This window comes from Hylobates moloch, unplaced genomic scaffold (assembly GCF_009828535.3).
Source record: "Hylobates moloch isolate HMO894 unplaced genomic scaffold, HMol_V3 SCAFFOLD_14, whole genome shotgun sequence".
NCBI classification, from domain to species: Eukaryota; Metazoa; Chordata; class Mammalia; order Primates; family Hylobatidae; genus Hylobates; species Hylobates moloch.
The window spans coordinates 95,133,713-95,160,329 of NW_026652289.1; the positions used below are offsets into that span (position 1 = coordinate 95,133,713).

The 26,617-nt window shown below is 39.1% G+C and overlaps 1 protein-coding gene across 1 annotated transcript in view; it reads left to right on the forward strand.

Moving 5' to 3' along the window:
* AP4E1 (adaptor related protein complex 4 subunit epsilon 1) overlaps positions 1–26,617 on the forward strand; it is a 93,031-nt gene that overhangs the window by 36,166 nt on the left and 30,248 nt on the right. Inside the window, exons 10-14 of the mRNA XM_058427209.1 lie at positions 1,300–1,439; positions 3,421–3,533; positions 3,646–3,764; positions 12,042–12,344; positions 21,892–22,006. Of these exons, the coding sequence (XP_058283192.1) occupies positions 1,300–1,439; positions 3,421–3,533; positions 3,646–3,764; positions 12,042–12,344; positions 21,892–22,006 (790 nt within the window). The remainder of the gene's footprint in view (positions 1–1,299; positions 1,440–3,420; positions 3,534–3,645; positions 3,765–12,041; positions 12,345–21,891; positions 22,007–26,617) is intronic.

The window sequence follows — 26,617 nt, forward strand, 5'->3', positions numbered from 1 at the left end:
CTCAGTATTTCTCATATTGATTTCTGAGACTTATATTTTTAAAACCTTAATCTAGAGCTGTGGAAAGCCATGCAAATGGGAGCTTACTCTGGTATTGGTCTTCCTTCATCTTATTTGAAGCAGCAAGAGGTATATTCCTCAGCACTTAGAAAGTAGCTGTAGCAGCCGGGTGCTGTGGCTCACACCTGTAATCCCAGCACTTTGGGAGGCCGAGGCGGGTGGATCACCTGAGGTCAGGAGTTCGAGACCAGCCTGCCCAACATGATGAAACCCCATCTCTACTAAAAATACAAAAATTAGCCAGGCTTGGTGGCAAGCTGAGATCATGCCACTGCACTCTAGCCTGGGCTACAGAGCGAGACTCCATCTCAAGAAAAAAAAAAAAAGGAAAGAAAGTAGCTACAGGCCAGTCACAGTGGCTCATGCCTGTAATCCCAACACTTTGGGAGGCCAAGGTGGGAGGATCACTTGAGCCCAGGAGTTCAAGACCAGCCTGGGCAACATAGTCGAACCCCATCTCTATAAAATACCAAAAAATTAGCTGGGCATGGTGGCACGTGCCTGTAGTCCCACCTGTTTGGAAGGCTGAGGTGGGAGGATTGCTTGAGCACAGGAGGTGGAGGTTGCATTGAGCTGAGATTGCACCACTGCACTCCAGCCTGGGTGACAGAGCAAGACCCGGTCTTAAAAAAAAAAAAAAAAAGTAGCTGTAAAACAGTTCTTCCTTGATGACTGAGATTTTGAACCTAGGCGTTGCTAGGCTTTGAGGCATTTGAGCCACCAGTCTTTGTCCATCCAAACAAAACCTGTTTGCCTTCAATTACCTAACCCACTCAAGTGGTGTCTTCTGTTGTTTGGGAAATAGTCTGCTGTCTTCTGTAGCGTGGGGAAATAGTTTCCAAGACTAGACTTATACACACATACATTCACTTGCATATATATACACTCATAGCTGTAGGTAATGTATATTTAAGGGCTGTTATGTTTTTAGAAAATACATATCTATTGTATTTTAACTTTTTAGTCTCTAAGTGTTCTGTCATGTAGAGATGTCAGATTGTGATTATCTCAGTAGAAAGCTTATAGACATTGGAATTGACCATAATTCATTTTTTGACAATAGTTTTACCTTTCTTAAGCTTTTCATTAAAATTTGCATTTCTTACCTGTTAACTGACTACCCAGTAGATCTCCATAAAAGTAGAAGAATCAACTGTATGGTCAACCTTTATGTTACTGTACTCATTGGTGTTATGCATAGTTTTATAATATTGTTTTGAATTTGTTTTCTTTAAATAGACTCTGGAACTTCTTTACAGAATTACTAATGCACAGAATATAACAGTTATTGTCCAGAAAATGCTTGAATATTTACATCAGAGCAAAGAAGAGTATGTCATCGTCAATTTGGTTGGCAAAATAGCAGAGCTGGCTGAGAAATATCCTTTTATTTGGACCATGAGTCTTAAAATAGTTAGTTACACAGTGACTTTAAGATGATTGATATAGATATGGTCACTTGCAAGTTGAGTTCAGAGACCTAGCAATACTTTTTATTCCTGATTTTCAAGCCTCTCTTGTCAGAAAAAGGGATTTGTGTAGACCTCTTAGGAGATGGCTTTTTTTTTTTTTTTTTTTTACTGGTTTCTTTTATTCGTGTAGTCCGTATGTTGAGCAGGAAGATAGAGGAACCTTTATCCTCTTTATTCCTCTTTCAGTCCTGCCTCGTCTCTACTTCTAACTTCTATCTTGATTTCTTTTTTTTTTTTTTTTTTGAGACGGAGTCTTGCTCTGTCCCCCAGGCTGGAGTGCAGTGGCGCGATCTCGGCTCACTGCAAGCTCCGCCTCCCGGGTTCACGCCATTTTCCTGCCTCAGCCTCCCGAGTAGCTGGGACCACAGGCGCCCGCCGCCACGCCCGGCTAATTTTTTGTATTTTTAGTAGAGACAGGGTTTCACCGTGTTAGCCAGGATGGTCTCGATCTCCTGACCTTGTGATCCGCCTGCCTCGGCCTCCCAAAGTGCTGGGATTACAGGCTTGAGCCACCGTGCCCGGCCTTCTATCTTGATTTCTTTTCTGAGTAAAAGTTCTTGCTTTTTGGGGAAAGTGGAGGGTGTGTGGGAGTGGTCAGGATGCTAAAGCTTATCCTTTATTGTTTTATGCTGGAAATTGTCACAAGTAGTTGGGAACTCTATTAACATGTTATTCTTCTTCATGTTTGTTTCTTAAAAGTCAGAAGAACTTTACAGGTCATAAGGATATTCCATTCATTAAAAAATGTTCCCGTTTAGGCCGGGCGCGGTGGGTCACGCCTGTAATCCCAGCACTTTGGGAGGCCGAGGCGGGCGGATCACTTGAGGTTGGGAGTTTGAGACCAGCCTGACCAACATGGAGAAACCCCGTCTCTACTAAAAATACAAAATTAGCCAGGCGTGGTGGCACATGCCTGTAATCCCAGCTACTAGGGAGGCTGAGGCAGAAGAATCGCTTGAACCTGGGAGGCGGAGGTTGTGGTGAGCTGAGATTGCACCACTGCACTCCAGCCTGGGCAGCAAGAGCGAAACTCCATCTCCAAAAAAAAAAAAGTTTAATATAAAAAGGAGTGAGTGAATGCAGTTAATGAAATTATATTGGAAATTGCTTAAGTGTAGTTTTGTCCTAGTCAATGCTGTAGCTCTGGCCAGCAGAATGATTGAACTTTAGAACTGATGAGGAACAGATTAGAAAAGAGGCTAAACACCTTTTATCACAGCATTTTGGGAGGCGGAGGCGGAGGATTGCCTGAGCTCAGGAGTTCACGACCAGCCTGGGCAACACAGTGAAACCCTGTCTCTACTAAAATACAAAAAAAATTAGCCGGACGTGGTTGTGTGTACCTGTAGTCCCAGCTACTTGGGAGGCTGAGGCAGGAGAATTGCTTGAACCTAGGAGGCGGAGGTCACAGTGAGCTGAGATCGCACCACTGCACTCCAGCCTGGGCGACAGAGCAAGATTCTGTCTCAAAAAAATAAAAAAAGGAAGAAAAGAAAAGATGCTAAACAATTTGTTCAAGTAGACATACTACAATATTTAGCTTCTTTGAAGTGAATTATATTCTTCTTTGAAGAATATAATTTTCCTTTATTTGCATCTAGTTAGCTGGTTTGTTTCTTTCAGTTATTTCACATTTATTTATTGGATGACTGTTTTGTGCAAGTGTGGTGCCAAAGTGACATAAACTCAGTTTATTAAGTTTATTAAATAAGCTTCTACTGAGTACCTATTTTACATAAAACTGGGATACAGAACAATTTATGGCAGAGGTTAAAGGTAAAAATGCCATACTAGGATGAATTGGGGTTATTTTTTAAAAGGTTGCTACAGAAGGGTAATTTTAATAAGTAGCGTTTGGAAGTGTACTTGTTCTTAACACTGTGGACACATATGCTCCTGATAATGCATGGTTTATTCAGACAATGAATGCTGTGTTTTCAGTAGGAGGAGATGTAATGCATCCTGATATTCCCAATAACTTTCTGAGACTACTAGCGGAAGGTTGGTAGACTATTATATTCTGTAAAGTAAACATTTTAAAGTTAAATGTTTTTATTACAGAGTCCTTAGATAAGTTTGTAGAAATTAAAATCGTGTATCAATTTCTTTGTAGGTTTTGATGATGAAACAGAAGATCAGCAATTAAGACTCTATGCAGTTCAGTCTTATCTCACTTTACTGGATATGGAAAATGTGTTCTATCCACAGAGATTTCTTCAAGTTATGAGTTGGGTGAGCAAAGTACATTAAATCATAAATTTTTGTAACTTTTTTTATACAAACCAAATGTTAACATATTTCCTTCAGAAACCATTCACTTTACTCAGCTAACTCCTTCAGCTGTCAGTTTTTCAAATGGCCACCATCTATCACTTAACTATTTACTTTGTTTTTTGTCTCTGCCATTTCACTTGTCTGGTCTTTTAAAGATAGGTATTTACATTGTTTACAATGTTTTTGTTGTGTTTTTTATGTGCATCCGTGTTTGAATATTTGAATACTCATTTGTCTCTACTATATTAGTTTTCTTTTTTAAAAAATTATAACCAGTAAATTATTTTAACCAAATAGAAAGAGGTTCACCTTTAAGAGGCATTTTCGAGGTACCAGGCACAGTGCTGAATACTTATATTACTAACTTTTTTTTCTTCTTCTTTTTTATTTTATTTTATTTTTTAAGTTCTAGGGTACCTGTGCAGGATGTGTAGGTTTGTTATATAGGTAAATGTGCGCCATGGTGGTTTGCTGCACCTATCAACACATCACCTAGGTATTAAGCCTAGTACACATTAGCTCTTTTTCCTAAAGCTCTCCACCCCCACCACCCTCCCTGACAGGCCCTGGTGTGTGTTGTTCCCCTCCCTGTGTCCTGTGTTCTCATTGTTCAGCTCCCACTTATAAGTGAGAACATGTGGTGTTTGGTTTTCTGTTCCTGCATTAGTTTGCTAAGAATAATGGCTTCCAGCTTTATCCATGTCTCTGCAAAGGACATGATCTTTTTCTTTTTTATGGCTGTATAGTATTCCATGGTGTATATGTACTACATTTTCTTTATCCAGTCTATCATTGATAGGCTATCTGTGCTATATTAGTTTTTTTATGCTGCATAACAATGTTACCACAAACTTAGTGGCTTAAGACAGTACAAATTCATTATCTCATAGTTTCTGTGGGTCAGGATTCCAGGCATGGCTTATCTGGGTTCTCTGCTTAGGGTCTCACAGGGTTGCAGTCAAGGTGTTGGCTAGGGCTGCTGTCTTACCTGAAGCTTGACTGGTAAATAATCCACTTTCAAGCTCATATGTGGTTGTTGGCAGAATTCATTTTCTTGTGGCTGAGTTTTTGTGACTGAGGGTTTTACTTGCATACTGTTAACTGTAGGCAGTCCTTAGCTGCTAGAGCTGCTTTCAGTTTCTTGCCATGTGGCCTCCCAACAGGGCCACCTGCTTCATCAAAGCCAGTAGTGGAGATCAGTTTTTTTTCAAGACAGAGGTCACAATTTTGTGTAATATAATCACATGTAATTGCATACAGGTCATTACCTTTATGTATTCTTTCTTGTGCATATAGGTGAGTGTTTCTTTAGGGGAGATTTGGAGAAGTGACATGGTATGCACATTTTAATATTTTATAGAATTGCCAATGTTAGCATGTTAGCTTAAATTTTCCCCAGATTTTTACTTAAAATTTTTCTTATCTGCAGAAAAGTTAAAAGACTAAGATTATAAAATACACTGTTAATTTAGTTTTTTCAGTTAATTTTTTTTTTTTTAAAGACAGAGTCTTGCTCTGTCACCCAGACTGGAGTGCAGTAGTGTGATCTCGGCCTACTATAACCTCTGCCTCCTGGGTTCAAGTGATTCTCCTGTCTCGGCCTCCCGAGTTGCTGGGATTACAGGCACACGCCACCACTCTTGGCTAATTTTTGTATTTTTAGCAGAGATGGGGTTTTGCCATGTTGGCCAGGCTGGTCTCGAACTCTCAACCTCAGGTGATCCACCCGCCTCAGCCTCCTAAAGTGCTGGGATTACAGGTGTGAGCCACTGCACCCGGCCCAGTTAAATATTTTTAACTACATTTGTTTTACTGTATCTGCATCTATAGGTATATCTAGGTCTACCTATATACAGTTTGTTTTGCTGAGCTGTTTAGAATTGAATTGCAGACACTATGACACTTCACCCCTAAAACCTCAACATGAATCTTCTATGAATGACATAACTATAAAACGTTTATTATACCTAAGAAGTGTAAAGACACTGGGTGTGGTGGCTCATGCCTGTAATCCCAGCACTTTGGGAGGCCGAGGTGGATGGATCACGAGGTCAGGAGATCGAGACCATCCTGACTAACATGGTAACACCCCATCTCTACTAAAAATACAAAAAATTAGCCAGGCATGGTGGCACGCACCTGTAGTCCCAGCTACTCGGGAGGCTGAGGCAGGAAAATCACTTGAACTCGGGAGGCGGAGGTTGAGTGAACCGAGATCACGCCACTGCACTCCAGCCTGGGTGACAGAGCAAAACTCCATCTCAAAAAAAAAAAAAAAGGAAGTGTACAGTAATTCATTAATATCACCCACTATATTGTCCATACTCTGATTTATGGAGTTGTACCAAAAAATGTCTCTTAGGGCTATTATTCTCCTCCTTTCAATCCCAGATCCAGTTGAGGATCACGAATTGCCTTTACTTATGTCTCTTTACCCTTTTTTAATTTATAATGAACCCCACTTTCTTTTGCTTTTTATGACTGATTTTTTTTGTTTGTTTTGGATGACTACTGTTAACTTGTAGAATGTCCTACATTCTGGATATCTGATTATTTTTGTTCAGGTTAAACATTTTTAGTGAGAATACTACATAGGCAATGTTGTGTATTTCCTACTGCATCATATCAGGATATATATAATGTCAGTTTGTCTACTTATTGGTGATTGTACGTTTAAGTTTATAAGTTTGGGTTAAGATGGTGGCCTGGTGCGGTGGTTCATGCCTGTCATCCCAGCACTTTGGGAGGCGGGAGGATTGCTTGAAGCCAGAGTTTGAGATCAGCTTGGGCAACAAAGTGAGACCTAGTCTCTACCAAAGGGAGAAAAAAAAGATGGTGACCTCCAGATCTTTGCATCGTAAAGGTATCTTTCCTTTTTGTAATTTATAACTAATTTGTGAGGTGATTCTATGAGGCTGTGCAAATATCTTTTCCTCAGCTATCTTCAGTGGCTTTAGTGTTGATGATCCTTCCTGAATTGATTATTGGTTTTTGTGGCCATTAGTCTTTTTTGTCCGTGAATGTGGCATGTCACTCCACTTAATTTAGATTGTCTTTTATTTCTTTCTACAGCATACAGGTCATGTACAGTCAGCCCTCTTATCTGTAGTTTTGCTTTCTGCAGTTTTAGTTACCTGTGGCCAGTCATGGTCTGAAAATACTAAATGGAAAATTCCAAAAATCAGCAATTTATAAGTTTTAAATTATGTGCTGTCCTGAGTAGCATGATGAAATCTTGAGCCATCCTGCTTCATCCTGCTCTGCCCCACCTGGGACCTGAATCGTTTCTTTGTCCAATGTATCCATGCTGTATACACTACCTGTCTGTTAGTCACTTAGTGGCTGTCTAGGTTTTCAGATGAACTGTAGCATTATTGCAGTGCTTATATTGTAGTAACCTTTATTTACTTAATCATGGCCCCACAGCACAAGAGTTGTGATGCTGGCAATTTGGATATGCCAAAGAGAAGCTGTGAAAATGGTTCCTTTAAGTGAGAAGGTGAAAGTTCTTGACTTAATGAGGAAAGAAAAACATCATATGCTGAGGTTGTAAAGTTCTACAGTAAGAAGGGAAATTGCCTCTGTGAAATTGTGAAGAAGGAAAAAAAGTCCTCTTAGTTTTGCTGTCATACCTTACATTACAAAAGTTATGGTCACAGTGCGTGATGAGATCTTAGTTAAGATGGAAAAGGCATTAAATTTGTGAGTGGAAGATGTGATCAGAAGCATGCTCCAATTGATGGCAGTTGGGTTCAGTACTATTTTCGGATTCAGGCATCCACAGGGAGTCCTGAAACCAATCCCCTTTAGATGCAGAGGGCCAAATGTATATACAAATACAGTAGATTTTGTATTTTGATCTTGTATCCTACAGTCTTGCTGAACTAACTTAATAGTTCTACGAGTGTTCTTGTAGATTTCTTGAGACTTTGTTAAGAATTTTATCTAGTGTCATGAGGGCTATTGGTCTGTAGTTTTCATTTTTGTGGTATTCCAGTTTTGGTATCAAAGTAATACTAGTTTCATAAAATGACTTGGGAATGTGCCCTCCTATTTTCTGGAAGAGTTTGCATAAAATTGCTGTTAATTCTGCTTTAAAAATTTGGTAGAATTTTCCAGTGAAACCATCTGGACTTGTAGATTTTTGGGGGAGTTATTAAATTACAAATTCAATTTTCTTAAAGAAAAATCTCTTAACTGAATTTTCCTTCAATAGTTCAGTTTGTTGTTGTTGTTTTTTCCCCCCCCCTTGGGACTTACCTTTGGGTCATGGATTATTGAGAAGAATATTGTTTAGTTTCTGAGTGTTTAGAAAATTTTCTGTTATCTTTCTGTTACTGATTTCTAGTTTACTTTCATTGTGATTAGAGAAAATACTATGTATGATTTCAGTTCTTTCAAATTTGAGGTTTGTTTTACGATTCAAGGCACAGTCTATCTTGGTATATATTCTGTGTTTGCTTGAAAAGTTACTTTAAGTTCTAGGGTACATGTGCACAACATTCAGGTTTGTTACATATGTATACATGTGCCATGTTGATGTGCTGCACCCATTAACTCGTCATTTACATTGGGTATATCTCCTAATGTTATCCCTCCCCCGTCCCCCTACCCCACAACAGGCCCTGGTGTGTGATGTTCCCCTTCCTGTGTCCAAATATTCTCATTGTTCAGTTCCCTCCTATGAGTGAGAACATGCGGTGTTTGGTTTTCTGTCCTTGCGATAGTTTGCTGAGAATGATGGTTTCCAGCTTCATCCATGTCCCTACAAAGAACAGGAACTCATCCTTTTTTATGGCTGCATAGTATTCCATGGTGTATATGTGTCACATTTTCTTTATCCAGTCTATTATTGATGGACATTTGGGTTGGTTCCAAGTCTTTGCTATTGTGAATAAACATACGTGTGCATGTGTCTTTATAACAGCATGATTTATAATCCTTTGGGTATATACCCAGTAATGGGATTGATGGGTCAAATGGTATTTCTAGTTCTAGATCCTTGAGGAATCGCCACACTGTTTTCCACAATGGTTGAACTAGTTTACAGTCCCACCAACAGTGTAAAAGTGTTCCTATTTCTCCACATCCTCTCCAGCACCTGTTGTTTCCTGACTTTTTAATGATGGCCATTCTAAATGGTGTGAGATGGTATCTCATTGTGGTTTTGATTAGCATTTCTCTGATGGCCAGTGATGATCTATTTTGCTTTTTCTGGGTGGTGTGTTCTATAAAGTCTGTTGTGATGGTGTTGTTGAGTTCTTCTATATCCTTGCTGATTCTTGGTCTAGTCCTATTAATTGTTGAGAGAAGGGTATTGACATCTTTAGTTCTGTGGCCTACACTGATACTGTGAGGGGGTGGCTTGCTGAACAGTGGGGAAAATCCTGACTCCATCAGGCTTCCACTGACACACTCCCATCAAAGAAAGGCAGGGACACTGCATTTCTCCTCGGTGGAGGTGAGGTGCAGGCTCCCTGCCTAGTCACCACTGAGACTGCAGGGGAGTAGGCCTCTCTACAGCTCAGTGGGGATGAAAGTCCTGACTCCCCACTCAGTCTTCTCAGTTGCCACGCTGCTGGGGAATTTGGGACCTCTTGTAGCCTGGTGAGGGTAGAAGTCTTGATTCTCCACTCTGCCTTTGCTGGTGTGGGTGGGGCTGCAGATTTTTCTGTGTGGTATTTGGCTGGAGTAGGAGGGTTATTGTCTGAAAGTTTTCTGTCCTCTTGGCTTATTGACTAGAGGGCAGGCTCCTCTCGGGCCTTTTTGTCTGTGCCTATTGGCGTTTCCAGGTTCTGGCTCTCCACATCCAGTCTGAGGTAAATGAGACAACAGATAATCTGCTGTATGTTTTATATATAATATCAAGGGTTTTTAGGTATACTTAGTAGGAAGAATAGAGATAAATACATCTTCTCCATCTTTCCAGAAGCAGACGTCCGTTACCATTGATTTTTGAACTGGGACTTATGTTGCCTGTTCTTCTGGAGCTACCTTCCATTTTTTATGAAACCACCCTAAAAATTATCACACTGTTTAAGGATTGAACTCACTTAGTCCTCTTTTTCCTTCTCTTCTCTTCTCTTCTTACTAGCTATACATTTTCCCTTGCCTATCACCCAGCCTCCTTTTCTTGCTGGTGCCAATATTATACCAAAGACATGAAATTATTCCATAAACGCCATTTAGGAAAGCGTAGTAGTCCGTTCTCACGTTGCTATGAAGAAATATCCAAGACTGGGTAATTTATAAAGAAAAGAGGTTTAGTTGACTCACAGTTCCACATGGCTGGGGAGGCCTCAGGGAACTTAAAATCAAGGCAGAAGGCACCTCTTTACAGGGCGGCAGGAGGGAGAATGAAGCCGAGTGAAGGGAGAAGCCCCTCATAAAACCATCAGATCTCGTGAGAACTCATTATCACAAGAGCAGCATGGGTGAAACTACCCCCATGATTCAGTTATTTCCACCTGGTCCTGCCCTTGACATGTGGGGGATTATTACAATTCAAGGTGAGATTTGGGTGGGAGCACAGAGCCAAACCATATCAGAGAGATTTCATACTTCCTGAATTATCAGTTTATTAATGATTCTGAAACAGGAAATTCCCTTTGACCCCTTTGTGGGCTTTGAGATGGGTGCTTCACTTACTCATCCTGCAGCTGTCAACCTCTCACGGGAGGGTGAGCATGCAGGTGAGTTGGTGCAGGAGCCAGAGTGAGTGCTTTTGGGTTCTGGCAGGAGCAAAACTCTGTATGGGCCCCATGGCAGCATCTAGTGGGGAGTACCCACGACTCCTGATGCCCCAGTGAGCATGTTACAGTGCTCTTTTAGCTCTACCATCAGCAGACGGCTTAAGTGTTAACAGCTCAGTGGGCCCTTTTGTATCTGCACTCACTCCTGAACTCTTGTCTGGTGTCCAGGAAAAATGAGGTCACACAAATGAATTGAAGGATGATAAATGCAGGGGATTTTGTTGCTGGTGAAAGTGGCTCTCAGCAGGAAGGGGAACTGACAGGGGGAGGTAATGTTCTCCAGAAGTCCAGCCGTCTCTGGCTGGATTCTTCTTTGAAGTTATGCTGTCAAGCTGTCACTCTGAAGTAAAGCCGCTTCTCTCTGACATCCAGCTGCTTCTTCCTGTATGCTGGCTGAGTCTGAGGTCTTTATAGGCACAGGATGGGGCAGGGCAGGGCAGGGCCATGGGTGGTTTAGGAAAAGGCAACATTTGAATGGGAAAATAGGGATATAAGTTCTCACTTTGGGCCAAGGTCTCAGGCTTTTTGGCTTGTGGGGGGTGCTTCTCCAGGGACCCCACCGTTTTCTGCCTAGAATTTCTCTGCCTCCTGTCCCTATCCATTCTTTCACTTACAGGATTATAGCTCACCTAAGTTAGATATGTGACATAGACAAGCGTTTCTTTCTTTTTTTTTTTTTTTGAGACGGAGTTTTGTTCTGTTGCCCAGGCTGGAGTGCAGTGGCGTGATCTCAGCTCACTGCAACTTCTGCCTCCCAGGTTCAAGCAATTCTCCTGCCTCAGCCTCCCGAGTAGCTGAGAACTATAGGTGTGTGCCACCACACCTAGCTAATTTTTTTATTTTTAGTAGAGACGGGGTTTCACCATGTTGGCCAGGCTGGTTTCGAACTCCTCAGGTGATCCACCCACCCTCCTCGGCCTCCCAAAGTGCTGGGATTACAGGTGTGAGCCACCATGCCTGGCCAATAAGTGTTTCTTAAAGTCTCTTCTGTGGAATGTCTACATCAGAATCAGCTGATGCGTATTCAAATGTATATCCTTGGGGACCACAGACATACTAAATCAGAATATCTGGGGGTAGAGCCTAGAAATTTGTATTTTTATGAAATACCTTAAGTGCCTCTTACTACGTGTAGTAAGAACCGTCATTACATGAGAACCATCAATAAATGCTTACTGGAAAATAATAACAGGATGTGATAGTGCTTATAAAAACCAACAGCCAACTGCAGAAGTTCAGAAACTTGTAAAGGTATGCTGCTTTTTATATTGTTAATGGACAATGATGGGGAAAGCCATTTTGAATTATTGGTATAATTTTGAACCTAAAATATACAGTTGTATCTTTAATAATTTTTTCACCATGAGAGGATGTTTAATCTACTTTAAATTCACTCTAGCAATAGGTACTTTGTTTAGATTTTAGTATAGTCTACTGTATAACTTGATATTTCTATATAAATATCTCTTTGTTTTATTTACAGGTATTAGGAGAATATTCCTATCTCTTAGATAAGGAAACACCAGAGGAAGTTATAGCTAAGCTCTGCAAGTTACTTATGAATGACTCTGTGTCTTCAGAAACAAAAGCCTGGTTAATTGCTGCTGTGACCAAATTGACACCCCAGGCACACTCTTCTAATACGGTTGAGAGATTAATCCATGAATTTACCATATCTTTGGATACTTGTATGAGACAACATGCATTTGAATTAAAACATTTGCATGAGAATGTGGAACTTATGAAGAGCTTGCTTCCAGTTGACAGGAGTTGTGAAGACTTGGTGGTAAGACATTGGTGTTCCATCTTTTTAAAAATTGTGTTGTCATTAAACATAGAGTAATTCTTGCATTTGTGACATATCAGGAATATATCAAAATGTGGTTTCTGTAGCATTTAAGGTGAATGTTGGAGTTCTTTCTCACATTAGTATGACAGGGAATCTGAGAGCTCCCAGCACTTTGGGAGGCTGAGGTGGGCAGATCACCTGAGGTCGGGAGTTTGAGACCAGCCTGACCAACATGGAGAAACCCCGTCTCTACTAAAAATGCAAAATTAGCTGGGCATGGTGGTGCATGCCTGTAATCCCAGCTACTCGGGAGACTGAGGCAGGAGAATTGCTTGAACCCGGGAGGCGGAGGTTGCGGTGACCTGAGATTGCATGATTGCACTCCAGCCTGGGCAACAAGAGTGAAACTCTGTCTCAAAAAAAAAAAAAAAAAAAAGATTCAATCTAAAAAGGTCTTCACCAAAGCACATTATAGTCAAACTGACAAAAGTCAAATTACAAAGAGAGAATTCTAAAAACAGCAAGAGAAAAGTATCAAGTGACACATATGAGTATCCCTAGCAGACTAATAGTGGATTTCTTAGCAGAAACCTTATTTTATAGGCAAGGAGAAAATGGGAAGATATACCCAAAGTGCTGGAAAAAAAAAAACCCCAAAACTGCCAGACAAGTAAGTATACTATACACAGCATAAAGGAGAAATAAAGTCTTTCCCAGACAGGTAAAACTGAGGGAATTCATCCCCACTAGACCAACCCTAAAAGAAATGTTTGAGGGAGTCTTACATCTGGGAGTGAAAAGATATCTACCAATATGAAAACACATGAAAGTATAAAACTCACTGGTAAGGCAGATACACAAATGAGAAGAAGAAAGGAATCAAATATTATCATCACACACACAAAATCCATACAGGTAAACAATGAAGAAGGAAGAAAGGAAAAAATGTATGAAACAATCAACAAAATGGCAGGAGTAAGTCCTCACCTATCCATAACAACCTTTAATGAAAACAGTTTAAATTCCTCAATTAAAATATACAGGCTGGCTGAATAGATAACAAAACAAGATCCAGCTATATGCTGCCTATAAGAAACTCACTCACCTGTAAAGACACACAGACTGAAAGTGAAGGGATAAATAAAAATAACCATGCAAACAGAAACCAGAAGCATGCAAGAGTAGCTAATGTTATATCAGACAAAATGGACTTGGAAAAAAAATATAAAGGAGACAAGAAATGTTATTATATAATGATGAAGGGACCAATTTACCAAGGGCATATAACATTTGTAAATACATATGCACCCAACACTGAAGCAAATATATATAAAGCAAATATTATTAAAGCTCAAGAGAGAGGTAGAACCCCATACAGTCATAGTTGGAAACCTTGGCACATCACTTTCAGAATAAGACAGATCGTCTAGCCTGAAAATCAACAAAGAAGCATCAAACTTAATTTGTAATCTAGACCAAATGGACCTAACAGATATTTACAGAACATTTTATTCAACAGCTGCAGAATACACATTCTTCTCATCAACACATGGAACATTCTCCAGGATAGACCATATGTTAGGCCACAAAAAAGTCTCAACAAATTTGAAAAAATTAAAATCATAGCAAGTATCTTCTCAAGCTGCATGTAATAAAACTAGAAATCAATAATAAAAGGTACTTTGGAAACTGAACAAATATATGAAAATCAAAATAGCGTATTTCTGAGTGATGATTAGGTCAGTGAAGAAATTAAGAAGGAAATAAAAAAATTTCTTGAATATAATAAAAATGGAAATTCAAACACAACTTACCAAAACCTATGTAATACAGCAAAAACAGTGCTAAGAGGGAAGTTTATAGCAATAAACACATACATCAGAAAAGTAGAAGGATTTCAAACAAACAACCTTATGATGCACCTCAAGGGACTAGAAAGGAAGAACAAACCAAACTCAACATTATTAGAAGGAAATAAATAGTAAAGATCAGACCAAAAGTAAACAAAATGGAGACTTAAAAAAAGATACAAAAAAAAAATCAATGAGACAAAAAGTTGGTTATTTTGAACAATAAACAAAATGGATAAACTGCTAGCTACCCTAATCAAGAAAGAGAGAAGATTCAAATAAGTAAAACAGAAACAAAAAAGTAGACATTATAATGGCTACCACGGAAATATAAATGATTATTAGGATGATTATAAACAACTGTACACTAACAAACTGGAAAACCTGATGGAAATGAATAAATTCCTGGGCACATCTACCAAGATTGCACAAGGAAGAAATAGAAAACCTGAATGAATAATGACATTGAATCAGTAATAGTAAGTCTCCCAACAGAGAAAAGCTTACAAGATGGCTTTACAAATGAATTCTAGCAAATTTATAAAGAAGAACTAGCACCAACTCTTCTTAAACTAGTCCAAAAAAATTGAAGAGGAGGACATTCTTCCTAACTCATTTTATGTGCCCAGCATTACCGTGATACCAAAACTAGACAAGGACACAACAACAATAACAAGCCAATATCCCAGATGAACATAGATGCAAAAATTCTCAACAAAATACTAGAAAACTGAATCCAATAACACATCAAAAAGATAATACATTATGATCAAGTGGAATTTTCCCAGAAATGCAAGGATGGTTGAACATACACAAATCAATTAATGTGATACTTCACGTTAACAGAATGAAGGACAAAAACCATATGATCATCTCAATAGATGCAGAGAATTCATTTGGTAGAATCCAACTCCCATTATGATAAAAACTCACAAGAAATTAAGCATAGAAAAAACATACTCAACATCATAAAGCCCATATATGACAAACCCAAAGCCAATATCACAATGAATAAGGAAAAACTGAAGGCACTTCCTCTAAGAATTGGAAAAAGGCAAGGATGCCCACTTTCATCACTCCTATTCAACATAATACTGGAAGTCCTAGCCAGAGCAATTGGGCAAAAGAAAGAAATAAAGGGATCTAAATTGGAAAAGAGGAAGTCAAGTTGTCCCTTTTTGCAGATGACTTGATCTTATATATAGAAAAACCTAAAGACTCCAACAAAAAGTTCTTAGAACCAATAAAAGAATTCAGTAAAGATCCAGGATACAAAAATCAACGTACAAAAATCAGTAGCATTTCTATACACCAAGCCAGAAAAAAAAAAAAGAAATCAAGAAAGTAATGCCATTTACAACAGCTACAAAAAAAAAAAAAAAAATAACAATACTTGGAATAAATTTAACCAGGGAGGTGGAAGACCTCTACAAGGAAAACTTCAAAACACTGATAAAAGAAACTGAAGAGGATACAAGCAAATGGAAATATATCCCATGCTCATGGATCACATGAATATTGTTAAAATGCCCATACTACTCAAAGCAATCTACAGATTCAATGTACTATCAAAATACCAATGACAGTCTTCACAGAAATAGAAAAAAAACCCTAAAATTTGTAGAGAACCATGAGACTCTGAATAGCCAATACAATAGTAAGCAAAAAGAACAAAGCTGGAGGCATCACACCACCCAATTTCAAAATATACTACAAAGCTGTAGTAACCAAAACAACATGGTATTGGTATAAAGAAAGACATACAAACCAATGGAACAGAGAGAACCCAGAAAAAAAATCCGTGTATTTACGACTAGCTGATTTGTGGTCAAAGTGCCAAGGATATATATTGGGGAAATGACACCCTCTTCAATAAATAGTGTTGAAAAGCCTTGATATCAGCATGCAGAATAACGAAACGAGATCCCTATCTCTCACCATATAAAAAAATCAACTCACAATGAATTAAAGAATTTAATGTAAGATCCAAAACTATAAAACTACTAGAAGAAAACTTAGAGGAAATGCCTTAGGATATTGGTCGAGGCAAAGATTTATGGCTAAGACTTCAAAAGCACAGGCAAAAAAAGCAAAAATGACAAATGGGACTGTATTAAGGTCAAAAGCTTATGCACAGCAAATGATACAATCAATAGAATGAAGAAACATTCTGTAGACTGGGGAAAAATATTTACAAACAAGGGACTAATATCCAGAATATATAAGGAACTGAATTCAATAGCAAAAAAAAAAAAAAAAATCCCATTTAAAGGTGGACAAAGGTCATCAACAGACGTTTCTTAAAAGAAGATACACAAATGGCCAACAGGTAAACAAAAAAATGCTCAACATCACTAATCATCAGGGAGATGTAAATCAAAACCACCATGAGATATTATCTCATTTCAGTTACAATGGTTGTTATCCAGGAGACAAAAAATAACAAATGTTGCCAAGGATGCAGAAAAAAGGAAACTCATGCACTGTTAGTAGGAATGTAAATTAAGATAGCCATTATAGAAAACAGCATGGAGAGTTTTCAAAAAACCAAAAATTGTTTCAAAAAAAACAACCCAGCAATCCCACCCCTGGGTATTTATCCAATGGAAAGGAAATCATTATTTCAAACGTATACCTGCACCCCCATGTTCACTGCAGTACTTTTCACAATAGCCAAAATGTGGAATCAACCTAAGTGTCCACCAGTGGACACATGGATAAAGAAAATGTGGTATGTATACACAATGGAATACTGTTCAGCCAAATAATATCCTAGCAACATAGATGTGACTTATTTCACTATGAAGTAAAATAATCATGGCACAGAAAGTCAAATATTACATGTTCTTATGCATATGTGGAAGTTAAAAATGTGCATTTTATGGAGGTAGAGAATAAAGAAGCTGGGAAGGGTCGGGGGGCAGGGAAGAAGAATGGTTGGTTAATGGTTAGTAACATACCTAGTAAGAGGAGTAAGTTCTAGTGTTTGATAGCACAGTAGGGTGACTATAGTTAGTAATAATTATATATTATTTGTATATTTCAAAATAAAGAGAAGATTTGAAATGTTCCCAACACAAATGATAAATGTTAGAGATGATGGATATCCTAAATACTCTGATTTACATATTACACATTCTATGCATGTATCAAATAATCGTATGTATGCCAGATATGTATGTCTTTTAAAACCAACAAATAAGAGAAATTCCTCAATTATTCTGTATTAAAAGAGACTGTCACAGGATATAAATATCTTCACTGCAGCTTTCCAGAAGAGACACTCTTCTTCCTATTTAGAATCAGTACTGGATTACAGGCGTGAGTCACTGTGCCCGCCCAGGTTGAATCTCTTTGAGGCGCTTTGAGCTTCCTGCATATGGATGACTGTATCTCTTGCAAGACTTGGGAAGTTTTTAGCTATTGTTTTTCAATTAGGTTTTCTGTGTCTTCGCCCATTTTGTCTTTAAACTCTCAAAATTCAAATATTTGTTTGCTTTATGTTGTCTCATGTCATGTATGCTTTCTTTATTCTGTTTTATTTATTTATTTTTGTCTGGTTTATTTCAAAGACATGTCTTCAAATTTGGAGATTCTCCCTTCTCAATCTAGTCTATTGTTGAAGCTCTTGGTTGTACTTTTTATTTCATTCATTGAATTCTTCAGTTCTACGAGTTCTGTTTGTTTCTTATTTATGATGTCTACCTCTTTGTTGAATTTCTCATTCAGATCATGAATTGTTTTCTTGATTTATTTTTGTTCTATCTGTGTTCTCTTGTATCTTTTGAGTTTCCCTAAGATCATTATTTTGATTTTTTTTCAAGCATTTTATAGATTTCCTTTTTTTGGGATCTGTCACTGGAGAGTTATTGTGTTCCTTTGGAAGTGTTACATTTCTTTGCTTTTTTATTTTTCTTGTGTCCTCACATTGACATATGTGTATCTGGTATCACAGCAGTTGGTTCTAAGTTTATGGATTCCTTTTAGTAGGGAAAGACCTCTCCCTATAGATGTATATGTGGTGTTGGTTAATAAGGTGCTTGGGCTTTGATTCTGGATGGGCACAGTAGTATATTTTCCAGATGATTTCTTCAACTATAATCATAATCAGTGATGTCTGTGAGTTCCTCAATGGTGATATGGTTTGGATCTCCTGCCCAAATCTCAAGTTGAATTGTAATCCCTAGTGTTGGAGGTAGGGCCTGGTGGGAGTTGTTTGGGTCATGAAAGCAGATACCTCATGGCTTGGTGCTGTCCTCGTGATAGAGAGTGAGTTCTTGAGAGATCTGGTTATTGTAAAGTATAGCATCTCCCCCTACCACACACACACACACACACACACACACACACACACACACACACACACCACACACACACACACACACACACACACACACACACACACACACACACGCACAGGATTCTCCCTTTCGCTCCTGCTTTTACCATGTGATATGCTTGCTTCTGCTTTACCTTCCTCCATAAGTAAAAGCTTCCTGAGGCCTTGCAAGAGCTGAGTAGATGCCAGTATCATGCTTCTTGTACAGCCTGCAGATCCGTGAGCCAATGAAACCTATTTTTTTCTTATAAATTACCCAGTCTCAAGTGTTTCTTTATAGCAGTGCAAGAACGGACTAATAGAATGGCTTAGGCTGTGGTTGTTAGTGGAGGCTGTAGAAAGGCTTTGCTGAGGATAGAACGTTAGGTGAGTTGATCCTTGTGCACTACTGGTAGCAATGGCTGGCTGGGCATAATGGTTGTCAGATCCCTGGGCAGTGTGTATGGGTCCTGGCAGTGGCAGGATTGGGTGTGCCAGTCCTTGGGCCTCCAAAGGTGGCATGTGCACATGCCAGGGGTGGCAACAGTGGGGTGCACACAAATTGATTTTTAGTAGTGATTCATGAATCGGGTAATATCTCATTAGCATTATTCCACATTTTCTCCTTGATTTGTGTTAGCTTACTGGTTTATTATAAACTATATTGCAGAGGATACAGAGGAAGGAGATGCATAGGGCAAGCTATGGAGGAAGGTTTTTGGAGCTTTTATACTCTCCGTGGCCATACCACTTTTCAGGAACCTCCACATGTTTGGCTATCTTCTTTTAATTTCCTTTGAAATTCTGTGTCATTTTATTCCTCCTCTATTTGAGAATCCAAAAAAGTGGTTTTCCCTTTTATTTTGTCAATCTACTTGTTAAAGTCTTTACCATTTTGGAGCTTGATCACCCACCTTTTAGTTTCCCACCTACTTTTTGCCACCACCCCTTTTAACCTAAAGTTCTCACTTAATACTCACTTTCTTTATTTCATAGCATGATCTCCCTCAGGTGTAAATTAGAAAACTTTCTTTTTTTTTTTTTTTTTTTTGAGATGGAGTCTCACTCTGCCACCCAGGCTGGAGTGTAGTGGCATGATCTTGGCTGACTGCAACCTCTGCCTCGCAGGTTGAAGTGATTCTTCTGCCTCAGCTTCCCGAGTAGCTGGGACTACAGGTGTGCACCACCACGCCTGGCTAATTTTTCTGTAATTTTAGTATAGACAGGGTGTCACCATATTGGCCAGGCTGGTCTCAAACTCCTGACCTAGGGATCCACCCACCTTGGTCTCCCAAAGTGCTGGGATTACAGACTTGAGCCACTGCACCTGGTCTAGAAAACTTTCAAAGGTAATCAGAGTTATTCAAATTAGCTGAGAAAAAGAAAAAAAAAGGGTAATATTTCCACTAATTTTGACTCAGATTTTCATGGCTTGTATTCATTTTTAGCATTTCTTCATTAGTTCTTTCAGTAGTTCCTCAAGGGCAGAGGCCTTGCTTTAGTATTTGGTGGGCATTCCAGAGATGTTTATTGAAATGATAAATGAATATGCTACACATAGTATTATACTAGGGAGTAACTACACTTCCTTTTTCCTCCAATAAAAGGTAATGATGTTGACATAGCCTCAGCCTCATCCCAAGAATCTTTTTTTTTTTTTTTTTGAGGTGAAGTTTCACTCTTGTCACCAGGCTGGGGTGCAATGGCACGATCTTGGCTCACTGCAACTTCCTCCTCCCAGGTTTCAAGTGATTCTCCTGTCTCAGCCTCCCGAGTAGCTGGGATTACAGGCACCCACCACCACCCTGGCTCGGTTTTGTATTTTAGTAGAGACGGGGTTTCACCATGTTGGTCAGGCTGGTCTCGAACTCCTGACCTCAGGTGATCCACCCACCTCTGCCTCCCAGGGTGCTGGGATTACAGGCATGAGCCACCACGTGCAGCCTAAGAATCTTATTTAAGCGAAACCTTTCCAGATTCAGAGAGTGAGGTGCCATTTTTATGTTTGATAATTATTTGCTATTCTAAATTATCTGAGCTATTTGTATATACTTGGCTAAATCAGGAGAGGCAAGTCTTTGGTTTCTGAGATCATCATTGCTCTCTCCACTTGTTTATCCATCATTTTTGTTCATCTTCTTTTCTCCTTTCTCTGTCATTCTTTCTTCATCTCTTATCATTTATTCATTAAAAATTATCCTCCAAACACTTTTCCTGGTGAAATTAAGTAATTTTCCATAGATTTGTGAAAAAGCATTTTCAGTTATATTAGGATAGTTAAATCAAAGGCACTGTGGGAGGCTGAATAATGGCCCTCACAAAGATGTCTATGACTTAATCTCTGGAATTTGTGCTTGTTACCTTAAACATTAAAGGGAACTTGGTAGATGTGATGAAATTAAATATTTTGTGATGGGGCAGTTATCCTAGATTATGTAGCTAGGCATGATGTAATCACAAGGATCCTTATAAAAGTGAAGCAAGAGGTTACAGAGGAGAAGGAGAAGTAACAACAAAAGCAGAGATTGGAATGATGTGGCCACAAGTCAAGGAATGCTGGCAGTCTCTAAAAGCTGGAGGAAACAAGAAACGGATTCCCCTGGTACATCCAGAAGGAAGCAGCCCTGCCAAAGCCTTGATTTTAGCCCCCTGCAGCAGGAAACCAATACAGTTACCATACCTCATAGTATATATGTCTGTTTCTTCTGGTGGGTTACAGTTCTGCTCAGGGTAGGAACTGTGTCTTCCTTTGTCTCAATTATAGAACCTAATAGGATGCCATAACATATTTGATGCTCAAAAATATATTCTCCACTGCAGTGAAATTAATAGTAAGTACAAATGATTTATATTGTTAGATTCTTAGGCAGGTGATCTGATTATGGATGTTTCAGAAAGCTAGAGAGTTGGGTAGCATTTTCATTCATTCATTCATTCATTTTTTGAGACAGAGTCTTGTTCTATTGCCCAGGCTGAAGTGCAGTGGCAGAATCTCGACTCACTGTAACCTCTGCCTTCAGGGTTCAAGCAGTTCTGCCGCAACCTCCCGGGTGGTGACTGTGCTGGGACTACAGCTGCATGACACCATGCCCAGCTAATTTTTTTGTATTTTTAGTAGAGATGGGGTTTTGCCATGTTGGCGAGGCTGGTCTCAAACTCCTGGCCTCAAGTGATCCGCCCATTTCGGCCTTCCTAAGTGCTGGGATTACAGTCATGAGCCACCGTGCCTGGCTATGGTAGCATTTTTAGAATTGAAGTTTTCGTTTCTCATTTAGAATTTTAAAAAATATATACGGGCTGAAATTATTTATGTGACTGTATAATCTACTTAGGATAAATTTATTTAATTCCTAATTTTTGCTTAATTTTATTATAGGTAGATGCTTCTTTATCTTTTCTGGATGGTTTTGTGGCTGAAGGACTCAGTCAGGGTGCAGCGCCTTACAAACCTCACCATCAACGCCAGGAGGAAAAGCTTTCTCAGGAAAAAGGTAATTTTTCATGGATTTATGATAAGCTAGAGTGTAGGAATGTAATTTTTGATGTTATAGTCATGTAAGTAAATAAATAAAGATATTTACTTTCTATTATTTCTCTTTAATGATTCACTTGTGATTTGTTTGCCCTGACTAGGTTTTCAGATACCCAGAGGAAAAAAAAAAGTTAGACAAGAGATATTGCTGAAGACATAGGCTCTCTATCCACAAATACCTAAGATATGGTAGTCATACTGGAATTTATTTATTTATTTATTTTTTGAGACAAGAGTCTTGCTCTGTCACCCAGGCTGCAGTGCAGTGGCACAATCTGGGCTCGCTGCAACCTCTGCCTTCCAGGCTCAAGCGATTCTTGTGCCTCAGCCTCCCAAGTAGCTGGATTTACAGGTGGGTGCCACCACACCCAGCTAATTTTTGTATTTTTAGTAGAGATGGGGTTTCACCCTGTTGGCCAGGCTGGTTTCAAACTTCTGGCCTCAAGGGTTCTTTGACCTCCCAAAGTGCTGGGATTACAGGCGTGAGCCACTGCGACTGGCCATTATACTGAAATTTTGAAGAACTTTTTTTTTTTGATAATATATTTATTAACATAATGATCTTTATGGGAAACTTTTTTTTCTTCTTTTTTTAATTTAAACTTTTAAGTTCAGGGGTACAAGAGCAGGTTTGTTACACAGGTAAACTTGTATCATGGGAGTTTATTGTACAGCTTATTTCATCACCCGGGTATTAAGCCTAGTACCCATTAGTTTTCCTGATCCTCACCCTCCTCTCACCCTCCTCTCACCCTCCACCCTCTGAAAGGCCCCAGCATGTGTTGTTTCCCTCTATGTGTCCTTGTGTTTTCAGCATTTAGCTCCCACTTTTAAGTGAGAACATGCAGTATTTGGCTTTCTGTTCCTGCATCAATTTGCTAAGCATGGCCTCCAGCTCCATCCATGTCCCTGCAAAAGACATGATCTCATTCTTTTTTATGGCTACGTGAAAGAACTTGAAGGTTGGAGTACCATGTTGTTCACTGTTCTGGTACGCTGACACATATTAGTCTGAGCATATCTGTGGAAAAGTTTCAGAAAACAACCCTGGTTACTATGGACTAGTGAGCTTCATTTTTATTTTGAGCAGTCTTATATTTATTTATTTATTTTTAAATTTTATTTTCTTAATTGACAAATAATTATACATATTCATGGGGAATATAGTGATGTTTCAATCCATGTATAGTGTTCAGATCATAGTAATTAGCATATCCATCATCTCAAACATGTATCATTTCTTTGTGTTAGGAACATTCGATATCTTTTTTTTTTTTTTTGAGATGGAGTCTTGCTCTGTCGCCCAGGCTGGAGTGCAGTGGCGTGATCTTGGCTCACTGCAAGCTCCACCTCCTGGGTTCGCACCATTCTCCCGAGTAGCTGGGACTACAAGCGCCCGCCACCATGCCCAGCTAATTTTTTTGTATTTTTAGTAGAGACGGGGTTTCACCGTGTTAGCCAGGATGGTCTCGATCTCCTGACCTCATGATCCACCTGCCTCGGCCTCCCAAAGTGTTAGGACTACAGGCATGAGCCACCATGCCCGGCCACATTCAATATCTTTCTTCTAGTTTTTGAGACTATGTGATACTTTATTGTTAAACTGTAGTAATTCTATAGTGGTCTAGAGCTTATTTCTTCTATCTAGCTGTAATTTTTTATCCTTTACCCTATTCTTCCCTTACCCCTACCTTTCCTAGCCCCTAGTATCCTCTATTCTAATTTTTACTTCTATGAGATCAGCTTTCTTTAGCTTCCACATATGAGAGAGAACATGTGGTGTTTAACTTTCTGTTCCTGACTTATTTCACTTAATATAATGTCCTTTGGTTTCATCCATGTTGCCATGAATGACAGGATTTCATTTGTTTTTATGGCTGAATAGTATTGCACTTTGTATATATACCACATCATTTTCTTTATCCATTCATCTGTTATTGGACACCTAGGCTGATTCCTTACTAGGTTGATTCCATATCTTGGCTACTTTGAATAGTGCTCTGCAATAAACATTGAAGTGCTAGATACTTCATTCAATGCAGAGAGTGCAGTTTTTTGAGGCCCCCAACTATTACTGAATCAAGGTCTTTCTCTCTCTCTTTAGGTCTAACATTTGCTTTATATATTTGGATGCTCTGGTGTTGGGTACATATATATTTGTAATTGTTATATTCTTTTTATGAATTGATCCCTTTATTGTACAGTGTCTTTCTTTGTCTCCTTTTACAGCTTTTAACTTAAAATCTGTTTTGTTTGTTATTAGTATAGTGACTTCTGCTCACTTTTGGTTTCTGTTTGCCTGGAATGTCTTTTTCCAACCCCCCACTTTCAGTCTGTGTGTGTCTTTAGAGGTGAGGTGAGTTTCTTGTAGGCAGCATATTGTTGAGTCTTGTTTTTTTAAAATCCAGGCAGTGATGCTGTATCTTTTAAGTGGGGGAATTTGATCCATTTACATTCAAGGTTATTATTGATGGGTGAGGATTTGCTGCTATCATTTTATTGATTGTTTTCTGGGTATTTTACATATGCTTTGTTCCTTACTTCCTCTCTTATTGTTTATTTTTGCATTTGGGTGGTTTTCTTCAGTGATAAGGTTTGATTGCTTTCTTTTTCTCATTTGTGTATCAGCTCTACCAGTGAGTTTTATAGTTTTGAATGTTTTCATAATGGTAGTTATTGTCTTTTCACTTCCAGACTCCTTTGAGCATTTCATGTAAGGGTGGTGTACTGGTGATGAAATTCTTGATTTTGGTTGTCTGTGAAAGATCTTATTTCCCCTTTATTTCTGAAGGATAGCTTTGCTAGGTATGATATTCATGCTGTTTTTTCTTTTTCTTTTTTCTTTTAGTACTTTGAATATATCATCCCATTTTCTCCTGGCCTCCAAGGTTTCTGCTGAGAAATCTAGCTGTTAGTCTAATGGGGATTCCCTTGTATGTGACTTGATGCTTTTCTCTTGCTGCTTTCAAAATTCTTTGTCTTTGACTTTTGACAATTTGACTAAAATGTGCCTCAGAAAGGATCTGCTTGGGGTTGAATCTGTGTGGGGTTCTTTGAGCTTCCTGGACTAGGATGTTGCATCTTCCAAGACTTGGAAAGTTTCCTGCTATTATTTCATTAATTATTTTCTTCACATTTTCCCTTCTCTTCTCCTTCTGAAATGCCCATAACACAAACATTTATTTGCTTAATGGTGTCCCACAAATCTTGTAGGCTTTCTTCATTTTTTTAAAAATTGTTTTTTCTTTTCTTTTTGTCTTCCTGTGTTATTTCAAAAGACCTGTCTTCAACTTCAGAAATTATTTCTTCTGCTTTCTAATGTGTTGTTGAAGCTCTTATGTATATATTTTATTTCATTTATTGAATTCTTCAGCTCTAGGAATTCTGTTTGGTTCTTTTTTATGATATCTGTCTTTTTGTTGAATTTCTTGTTCAAATAATGTATCATTTTCCTGATTTCATTGAATTGTCTGTCTGTATTCTCTTGTATCTCACTGAGTTTCCTTAATATTGTTATTTTGAATCCCTTTTCTGGAATTTCATATATTTCCTTATGATTAGGGGTCTGTTACTAGAAATTTATTGTTTTCCTTTGGTGGTGACATGTTTCTTTTTTCATGGTTGATTTGTTCCTATGTTGATTTGTATGAATCTGGTGGAAAAGTTGACTCTTTCAATTTTATATAGTACAGTTTGAAGGGAAAGACTTATATGTATAAATGGGTCTTGGAGTATAAGTTCAGTAGGGTACTAAGGCCTTGGTGGTGGACATGTAGTGTAGTCTTCATGTAGTTTTTTTCTTTCTTTCTTTCTTTCTTTTTTTTTTTTCTTTTGAGACGGTGTCTCGCTCTGTCATCCAGGCTGGAGTGCAGTGGCATGATCTTGGCTCACTGCAACCTCTGCCTCCCAGGTTCAAGCAATTCTCCCATCTCAGCCTCCCGAGTAGCTGGGACTACAGGCACACACCACCACGCCTAGCTAATTTTTGTATTTTTAGTAGAGACGGGGTTTCACCATGTTGGTCAGGCTGGTCTCAAACTCCTGACCTCAGGTGATCCACCCGCCTCAGCCTCCCAAAGTGCTGGGATTACAGGCGTGAGCCACTGTGCCTGGCCATGTAGTTTCTTTAGCTGTAATCTGCACTAGTGGTATTTGTGAGTTTCTCAGTGGCCTAGGCTGAGTTTGTGGTGATGGTGGTGTGGCTTCGCCAAGGGCAGGTTTCCCAGGCTGTTTTCAAGTCATGGATATGCGCATATACACAGTGAGTCAGCCAACTTGGGTTCTGGCTTACTGAGACTGGGGCCATGGAGCTGTTACTCTGGCTGGGAAGCATGGGCATGTAGTTGCCTAGCCAGCCTGGGGACATGTCCGCCAAGAGTAGCCTGTGGGGCTGTTTCTTAGGCTCACGATGTGGGTGCAAGGCTGTTTGGCTGGCCTTGGGGATGGGGGGCATGTCTTCTGAGGGTAGCCCTGTGGGGATGTTTCTCTCACACAGGACACAGCTACATGGCTCTGAGCAGTCTAATATTTCTTAAGTGTATTAGAATTCTCATTCAACAAAATATCTGAT